The 10151-nt window shown below is 38.0% G+C and overlaps 1 protein-coding gene across 1 annotated transcript in view; it reads left to right on the forward strand.

Annotated features, from left to right (window-relative positions):
• LOC101860901 (protein numb) overlaps positions 1 to 9760 on the forward strand; it is a gene marked incomplete in the record, with an annotated part of 30215 nt that extends 20455 nt beyond the window's left edge. The window contains 1 exon segment of the mRNA XM_013083689.2: positions 1448 to 9760. Coding sequence (XP_012939143.1) covers positions 1448 to 2031 — 584 coding nt within the window.
• Positions 9761 to 10151: the final 391 nt, after the last annotated feature.

Consider the following 10151-nt stretch of genomic DNA (forward strand, 5'->3'; position numbering starts at 1 on the left):
GGGGGGGGAGTCATACATGTTCAACGATTAATATTATCTAAGCACATCTTCCTGATTGTAATGTTAAAACTACTAAATTTTTCTTAAATTGTGCTTTTTTCCGTCTGTGTATTAGCTGCTTGCATCTCTAGTTGATAAAGCACCCGCTGTTATCCATGAGCCCAATAGACCTCGTGCCATTGTTGGGACTTTGTTAAAGATCTTTTTCACACTTCTTTGCTCACGTACTGGACTATCATGGGTATGCTGTTATGTAGTAATAAAAGTCTTCTGCTCTGCAACATTTCAGAAATTTCATTAAATATTTTGATCTGATATTGCTTACGTGAAATCCCATGGGGTTTGGAAGTGTTTTAAAAAAAAAAAGCTTTTGTTTGGTTTTTTTGGGTTTTTTTACAATCTTTTAGCTTTCATTCTTTAGTCAATTTTCTTAATGTTTTGTGGGTGCTTGGCAGGTGCTCTGGTGTGGTTTGCTCCTTCTTTCCTATCAAACATCTATCATCTTTATATCCCCTCCTTTTTTTGTGTTTGTTACTTGTAACACCTCTATTCTTTGGCGCTTATATGGCCTTATTGTGTTGCAAGTGCCGCAAAACTCTTACTAAAACTAAAAAACTAAAGTTATTTTTACACTGCTTAAGTAATATTTGGGAGTAGAAGAATCCCTTTTTATGACAAGGTTGCCAATGATAAGTTTCCCCTTCTACGTCATACGTCATTTATTGTTTCTGCCTTTCCTTTGTAGCATTATAGAACTGTTTTTAGGTTCATGTTTGTTTTCTGCTCTCTTTGGCGCTTGACAGTGTGATTGGAGAGAGTGACTGAATCTTTTCCCATTTGCTGTCCAAATAAACAGCCAATTGATAAATAACTCTTGTTTGGGTCGATGAAGAGAGTCACTCATAGGGTTTACTTCCTTACAATTCCACTTTTGTATTTCTCTGTCTGAATTGATTTTTCCTAGCACTAAATAATGGTTATCCTGAGGGGATCTAGCATAGGAACCTCTTTTTAACGAAGAACCGAACTAACTTACTCATCACCATTATCATCATCATCATACTGTAAATCATCAAAGGTATAAACTGAGCAACATCCCCCCCCCCCCCCAAACAAACACTCAACAAAAACCAAAACAAACCCCCATGTATTTCCCAGTAACATATTTTTTTTAGGGTTATATTAACTTACCACATTAACACTTTTTACTTATAACTCTCCAATATTTCTCACCAAAATCTGTACGGAACAAATTTTTCAAAAACCAACAAAGGAAAAAAATAATAAAAAACGGTAGCTGTGTTGAATTTATTGAATCTCTAACGTAGCTCCCCTAGAAGGGACACTAAAGAAAAAAAGTGATAACAGCGAAACCTATAGGCCTGTGGTTGTTTGATGACTTTGATGGGTGATGAAATCCACTAAGTTGTATTTTTGTCCTTGACAGCCTTACAGACCATAAACCAGTCGGTGAACCCCTGGGGGCCGGTTGCCGTGAACCCACCGTCCACCTGGGGTGCAGCGGCCGCAGCAGTTCCAGCTCCTCCCCAGATGGCCACCATCAACTCCAGCAGCAACTCAAACCCATTTGTGTCCTCGGGGCCCGCCTTTGTGCCGCAACCAGGCAGGCTCAACAATGGAGGGGCTCCAACGACCATGTTGCAACAACAGCAGCAGCAGCAGAACATGTTTGCCCACAACCGCAGTCATTCCATAGACACGGGGGAGATGTCGAGCACCCACTGGCAGCGGAATCATCATCAAGTTCAGAAAGCACAACCCTCGGCTACAACAATGCCCCACCAGGTGCAGCAGAATGGCGGAGTGGCCTCGGTACCCTCCTCTGCGAGTTCCAATGCAGCAGCCATGGGGTCATCGAGTCCATGGCCCACCTCTGCTCCACCCGTCCCTTCATCGCAGGGGCCTAGCGTCGACCCGTTTGATGTGGCCTGGGCTGCAAAGTCTGTGAACCAATCCAGTGCAAACCCCTTCGCGAGTAAATCAGTCAAAAAGTTTGAAGTCCAGTTGTAGTGGTGGACAAGGACATTGAAATGAGCCCCAAGCGGATTGTGCTACCTTTGTGTTGACATGAGCTCCTGACTTGCCTTCTTTTGTGAGCCTTGTATTTTCGTTTTCTTCATAGCAGGATAGAGGTTCGGTGAAGTATATGACTCGTTCTGGAAGGGTAATAATGATGGTGAAATTATATTTCTAATGTAACGTACAACTATTTAACTAGAATATTGAACGGTATTTCAATAAAAGCAATGCTGTAACAGTTCCCCCCTCCCTTGCACTTATGCCACAAAAAGAGTGATAAAAGTACACTGTCTTATCATTGGTTGTGTTTTCTTGTTTACAGTTACATTCAAGAGTTGTTTTTGTTTTTTTCACTTTTTAATTCTACTTTAAGCACTCCCGATACGCCTTTTATGTTTTGTATTGAGATGTTGAGAAAGTCACCTGGTTGTCTCTTTTAAATGGCCAAAGCATGCTCTGAATGCAATTCTTACCCATCCTTATTTGAGCCTTGAACACATATTTTGATCAAAGCCCGAAAGTTGTTGCTCACTTAAAGGATTTCTAAGAAGTTCTAGCTTACTTGTGATTTATTCTGACACTACCAACTCGGTAATGTAGTTATTACAGTGACCTTGAGTGTTCAAGTCCGATACATTGTGAGGTTTGTCTTTACTTTTCTCGTTTCTACTCTTTCTCTCTTCCTCTCCTCCCCTTACATGCTTTATTTCTTGTCCTTTGAGCTTATATGTCAAGTTGGCATGGGTGAACTTTTTGGAAATTTTTTTTTACAAACTCTTGTTTCGGTAAAAGTTGGTGTTAATCACAGTTTAGAATGACATCATTAGGGCCTAATTTCTTTTGTTTTCTGGGCAGTGTTGTTGCAGCTGTCATGTGAATTGAATCTCAAAACCTACAACTGTTATGCTCACGAAGTATGCCTAAGATGCCTTATCTGGCATTGTCTAATTTTCTTGTAGGTTATTTTTATTGTTGTTTTTGTCCCCATATGTCAGTTACAGATACTTTGCTTGCACAGAGAAGTTGAGGAAAACTGATCTAGACCCAGCAGCCCTTACAATTCAAAAGACTTGAGTTGTGGCTTTGAGTATTGTTAGGAGACTGCATATATAAAGCTTGAGGGGAAGAAAAAAAAAAAAAAAAGAAATATTGAACTGTTGTGACTAATATTATCCTTGAGAACTATTCCAGTTTTATTGTTAGATTGTTACCAGATATAGGAGTCTGGCATGACTTACCTTTTCACTGTCGTGAGCACCATCATTATTGTTTTTCATGTTCTCCCCCCCCTCCCCCCCCCTCCCTCTCTTTGCACTGCCTGTGTCCTGGCCAGCATGGTTTCTTTGTGGCATGTTTTTCCATCTTCCATTTCCCTGCCGGGCTATGCTGGCTTGTCATTCTGTCGTTGGGCCTCACTGCCATCCACTTTCAGACTGCGGATAACCAACTCTACTCAAGGCTTGCATGTCTCATGCCTGAAAATTGTAGCAAAACGAGAGCTTTTCCATCTTTGGTTTCCGGTTTACTGTCTTTGGTTTCGAATTTTACATTCAGTGTCCAGTTCAAGAGATTGTGTCCTTTTGCACAGAATTACTTAGATATTTCATTGCAACCTAGAGTACTATGACTTGGGCAACAAGTAAGCAGTCACAGAAACCTAATTTTAATATTTTAGTTCAGAGATAGGCAAACGTTAGAGTACATTGTTAGTGCCACATGCACAAGGTCGACAATTTTAAATAGTCATGTGAGTAAAATAATCAGTACTCGTTGGTTAAAAGTAGTTTTCTTTTGCAAGAACAAAGACATTATTTAGCTTTGTGTTCAGCTGTTATATATGTCATGTTGAAGTTGGACCTCAAATGGACACATTTTTATGTATTTGGGAGAAAAAATACTAAGTTGTAGTTCTGCCATGCCCACACTCTATTTACGGGCGGCAGGGTGTCGAACAATGATTCGATTACATGAGCATTTGATTTTGAAACCCAGCTATGGAAGACTTTCAGCTTAAGATCTTTTACTGAAATGTCAACATGCAACACAAAATGCCAATGAGAGTTCTCGTAGTGTCTGGAGCAAGGTACTATATGAAAACATTTGGCGAGTCGCATGGGCCTGCCGGCTGTAATTTGCCCATCACTGTTCTTAATATAAATAGTTCATTCTTGTTTTCATAGAGCTGAAAATTGTAGATATGGATGCATGATCATTAATGGCCAGAAGTTTAGCATAGTTTTCAAAATACTGATATTTAAGACTTGAAACTTGAATTGTATTATTTGGTTTTAACCTCAAAATGTTATTTGCGGCCAGAGAAAGAGCTATTATTACTGAATTCTGTTTTGACCCAAGATACAGGGGAGAATACTATTGCAATTACAGCTGATGCATGAACAGGCTTTTTACCCCACTGTATAGAAAACATTTGCTGTACTTATTCAGTTGTATAATAACATGCCTAATTTTTGTCCATACTTATAAATGAATTTTCTGAAACTTTAAAAACAGACATCGTCTTTATATATATACATCTTATGTATGTTGTAGTAAAAGGTGAACCATTCATATCGCCTTTCCTTGCCTTTGTACTTCTTCAGACTGCACCAGATAAAGGCCTGCTGTACAGTTGTCTTGAAGAGAGAGGAGACATGTCCTTATTTGACCTGACCCTGGATTCTTTACGACTAACTGCCTTTATTTGTAGATGTTATGGAAATAAGTTTTGAATACTTTACGCGTACACTGCAAACTTTCAAGAGGGTGTCAACTTTTATCGGTTTTGAAATTTCCTGTACATTTTTTGAGTGTGCAAAGAGAATTTAAGAGACAAAATTGAGAAATGTGCCTTAGGTTTTTGCCTATTGAGTTGATTTATTACAGGTTGCCATGGAAATGCTACGCTTAGGTAGCTGAACCATTTTTGTAAAGGGGACCACTTGAACCTGATATTTTGCACTATCTCTAAGGATGTAAACCTCTTACAAGGAGTAATTTCATGGGGGATCTGCCCCGGCAGATTTTATCGCTGTATATCAGAGAAAACAACTGGATAGGGTTGATGAATTTCTTTCTGTTTCATTATATGATGCAGATGTTTGCAGTACCTTCTTTTTTATTTACTCAAAATTGTTTCAGATGGTTTTCTTATGTTAGGGGTAGTTACAGTCTGTTAGTGTGATATTGTAGTTGCAAATTTATACAGAAAGACCAGCCATATCTTGTACTGATGTTTATCTGTGTGTACGGATGCAGACATAATTATATTCCCTGCCACTGACGAAAGAGCTCATTCCTTCACTGTGCTAAGAAAGTTCACACGTAAAGTTGATAGATGAATGGGTCTACTTAACGTGTCCTAGTTCCAGTGGATGTAGCATCTTCAAACAGCAGAAACATTCTCCTGAATACAGCATCATAAGAGTGAGTGGTTGCTTTTCATGACTGTCTCTATTTTTCTTTACCTACCTCTTGTTAGCGTAAGTATAGCGAATTGTTTAGTATGAAATCTCTGCTTCGAATGCACTCACCCTTGTACCATGCTCAGTCTTTAAGAAAAAAATAATGTTTTATTCATCAAATTCAAGGTATCCATTTACATTCCTACTTCTTTGTGAGAAGCTTTATTCTGTGGAAGCTCTTTCTGGAGCACACTGCGAGTGGAAGTGCAGTTGGTGAAACATTACCAATGAATTCAACCAAACGAAGAAAGGAAAAAAAAGAGAGAGAGCCAAAATCTGAGCTATAAGAATAGTGTCTTGCCAACGTCAAATTTTTTGTGAAGAATAGAAGAATACCACTGTGGTCATGGATAAATAAATGTTCCCTGACAAGGTGCTTTTTAATTTTTTTTAACTCTGAAAGAAAAGTCATGAAGTGCTTTGAATAATCGCTTTTATTTTGTTGTCGTTGATATTCAACAGGACACCTGCTTAGAAGCATATTGGTCCCCTCCCCCCTGGTAGAATACAAGGCCTTGGGGGTAAATATTTCTGGAGGGGCACTAAACTTTGTGTGCAAAGTATTCTGCTTCTGTATGTCAAACTTCCTTCTATTTGTAAAGTTAGTACACAATGGCTGCTATAGGACGTAGTTTGAATATCGGCTATCAAGAGTCAGTGGCGTCTTCGAGCAAGAAGTTGGAGAGGGAGGAAAGTGGACTTCATAAGCTGAAGCTGGTTTCTTTGTGCTCTGTTCCTTGCCTTCCTCCCCAAATTTGCTTGAGCTGCCGTGTTAAGTTTCAATGTGTAGTATCACTTTGCGTTGTGACTCATTACATTATTTCAGAATTTCTATTTACCAGAGAAATATTTAAATATTCAGACATTATTTTACCTCATAATTTGTTTTGTTGGAGAAATATAATTTTTTTTTGTATAGATAGTTATGGGAACATAAATTTGTCTTTTTTTTTACACACTGGTTTTGATTTTATGAAATGTTAGTGAATTCTCCTGTCCGTCTGAACCTATTGTGATATTTACTATTGCTTTTGTTTTCTATAGCATGCTTGAAAATTGTTACGCATCTTCTTTGCAAATATGATTGATTCTGTTGATTGAAACCTGCTTGTGATGCTTTTTGTGTACAGCAGGGTGCCCATGTTCTGTCAGTGTACTCTAGAGTTATAAATGTATATGGCATGCAGCCAGGCAAAATGTAGTACATGTCTGCACTGTAACCCCTACATAAGATACATCACGGCATATTTTGGAGGCTATTTTTCCTCTCAGAGATGTGGCTATTTCTTGCTATGAATGTGTACATGCAGAAGTTTAATATTAATGCGCAAACTGGACTCCTTGTAGGGAATGTTCATTGTTGATTTTAGCTTTTTGTTCTGCATTTTGATTGGTCTTGAGTGCATGCAGGAGTTCCATTAATAAAATTAGTTACCAAAAGAGAATTATAAGACAATTGTTCAGATTCTTTAGGTTGGGTGTCAACTTGGTTGTGTCATGAGCTGAATGTACAGAGCAATTAGTTGTGTGTGCATGTTTTTGACTGGCAGTGTGCTTTTTACTTCTTTGCATTTAGGTGTTACTTGTTTTATGCTGGAAGTTGAGAAAGCTTCTGGTCGCAGAACTATTTCTTTCCTGTGTCTCTGTAATTTCTGTCAGTCATTTCTCTTTTTAAAAACAATATTGTTCTGTTGATGTGTTCTCTTTTTCCCCACACCAAACATTTTTATGTTCATCACTAGCATTTTACAGTCGGCTCAGACAGTTACCATTTTTTTCTCTATAATTTATTTAGTTTGCTTGTGCCAAAAAATGATATCAACTGGTCTTTTTAAAAGAAGCAATAGTGTTATTAATCTGAGCGTTTGGGAGCCGGTATGATTTTCATTTTGACTCTTTTTATCATGATGAGGTTGTGCCTTTGGTGAATGCCCATATTTTTGTAGAATTGTATGTCATTGTCTCAGCTTCTGCGCATATGCTTTTGTTTTATTTATCACTGTGTCAAATCAATGGGCATTGTAGTCCTTATTCTATTTCTCCTACAAGACTCACATTAGGCCAAAGTGTTCCATCGGGTTATAGTGAACAAATTGTTGTGCCTTCAGAGGACTTGATGGTTCAAAATTTAGGGGACCAAGCTAAGTATATTAGCTTGGTGTACTACTTGTGGGAGGGAACAGTACAGTTGTCTTGTGGCAAATCAAAATGGGACTGGAATAGCTGAGATTATTTAATGAAAAGTCTTGAAAACTAAAGTTTTGTTTCAGATTCACATTCCCCCCCCCCCCCCCCCTTGATACACACTAGAAGTTATCGCAAGGAACCTTCCAATTGTCTTCTTGTAGATGTTTGTACTGCCTACTATGTGATAATGGTTAAGTTTTGTAGGGTGCTTTTTCTAGAGTTGCCTTTAATAGACGTGGTTCCTGTCTTTTTGACTGATGGTGTGGCATTCGTAACAATTTTGTGTACCAGCTGTCTGCCTCGCCCTGTCTTGTCAATGTGTTCAAATGATACCGTTTCTGGACAAATGGCTGTCTTCACCAAGTTTACCATCTATTTTAAAAAAAAATGCGAACTGGGAGGAGTTCTGCATTTGAACTGTTTTCTAATAATGTGGTAGATCAGATTTAACGTCTCTTTATCTTCTCTGTCCTGGAAGATGTTGAATTATGACAAATATTTCAAATTTTATTTGCGTTTTGTATCAATGAATGAACCAATGTCAAAGCACTTTTCGAGGATCATGAAAGTTTATCATGTTTTCATGTTACATTACTGCAGTGAGGGCATCCTGCGTTCAGTTTTGTATCTGGGAACTTTGGAAGTCAAAAATTTTTTCCCTAATGTTCTTAACTTTTTTTGCAAACATTCGAGTGTCTGTTTGTCCAGCCTCTGACATTACCTAAGTGTACGTTGTCTGGTTCCTAGACAGACTAAAAATAAATTTTGAGCCGCATTCTATCATTTGATTTAGAGCGAATTGTATCCAGTTTGTTGTATCTACCGAATAATAGGGTAAAAATTCTATTCATTAGTGAACATGAATTTGGTCCTATTGTATCTTAGAATGTGATTCTATTTCAGAAATGCACAAGCAACCTTTGTGAAAAATTATCATTTTGAAAGTTAGTTTTGAAAAAGTAAAATTTTATTTTGGTTGGTGTGCTCAAAGTGCTTGCTATCAATAGAACTTCTGGAATTTGTTTAGCTTAAGTTTTCCAAACTTTTATGCATTTTTGTTTAATTTTGGATTTTAAATTTCACAGTGTTTGAACCCAATTTGATATTGTTTTTATGTTCTTTTGCAATGCGAGTAGCTTTATGTGTGCTAATAGTATCAGAAATGAATTGTCTGTGCTTATTTTGTATCACGTTATTCGGGTTACCTTCGCATTAGCCTTCTCTGGCATGTACTACATTGTGAACTGTAGTGAAACTTTATGTAAAGGTTTCCTCTTTCATTTAGCAGGTGGTTTCCTAATGTGAATGTGTATTCATTATTTGTAACAGTTTCAGAGTCGTCGTGGCTTGCCTCTTCACCATTTCAAACCTGCACTGTTTTGGGTAAAGTGATAAAATCGCACTAGCCTATAAAATGTTCACAAAAGTCCTCAAAATTGTCAGTCTGAAAGTGATGTGCACATGTTCAATATTGTGGTAATTGCGCCAGCATGTTGGGACATTGGTGCTTTGGTGTTTTAATCATTGATTTTTCAACTCACACTCCTCCTTGTTGTTCTCTTGTTGGCACTGATGTTTCAATACTCTTGTCATACTGTGAGTGCACAGAGTACTGATACTGCCTCCATCTGTTCATGAGGAAGCTTTAAATGGTACGTCACCATGTGAAGGTCTTGCAATACTGATTCATGGAGAATTGAATAGTGGGCATTTATGGAACTAGTTTCGTCTCTCTTCTTTACAGTCTTAATGTTTCTGTAGTTGTTTCTCTGCTACCTTCTCTCTCTGTTAACTGTTTCTTTCAACTGTGCTCCCCCCTTTCCACGTCTACTTAATTGTCACTTTATAATGGAGAAATGCAGGTGAAATGGATTAATAACAGTTTGAGTACGTCCCAAAGTGGCTTAAGAATTTCTGTGACGCCTCCTGTGGTACAGCAACAGTGGGGTTGGTCATTGACCGCTGACCGTTGATATTATGTCCAGTCAAGAGATATGTGCTATCAAAGCAAATCACATGTATTTACTTGCTTTTGTTATACAATAAAAATGAATAAATTGTCTTAAAGATTTCATGTTCCTTGTACACTTGATTTCTTGAATAGTGTCAGTAGTCCTTCTTTAGCTGGTCCTCTTTCTCAAATGAGGAGAAGGAAACTTTTTTTTCTGGTAAATAAAGAAAAGTGTATTTTCTTATTTTTCCATGGATCCTGTACTTTGAGGTTGTTGCTCAACGTTTATGGGTATTTAAGAAAAAGGAGGGGAGGCGTAGCAAGTGTAGATGGGGGTAGCAGTCCAGTGATTCTACTAGGTTCCGTCATAAACTTGCTCGTGTTTAAGGCAGATGGTGAGAGGAGGATGTATCTTTTTACTGCTTTGCACCACTGTTTAGGATGGAGTGGCCAAGGAAGAAATGCTTATTTTTAAAGTAAATGAGGATGCTTGAGAGTTTCTGAAATAAATG

This window comes from Aplysia californica, unplaced genomic scaffold (genome assembly GCF_000002075.1).
Source record: "Aplysia californica isolate F4 #8 unplaced genomic scaffold, AplCal3.0 scaffold00249, whole genome shotgun sequence".
Classification (NCBI taxonomy): domain Eukaryota; kingdom Metazoa; phylum Mollusca; class Gastropoda; order Aplysiida; family Aplysiidae; genus Aplysia; species Aplysia californica.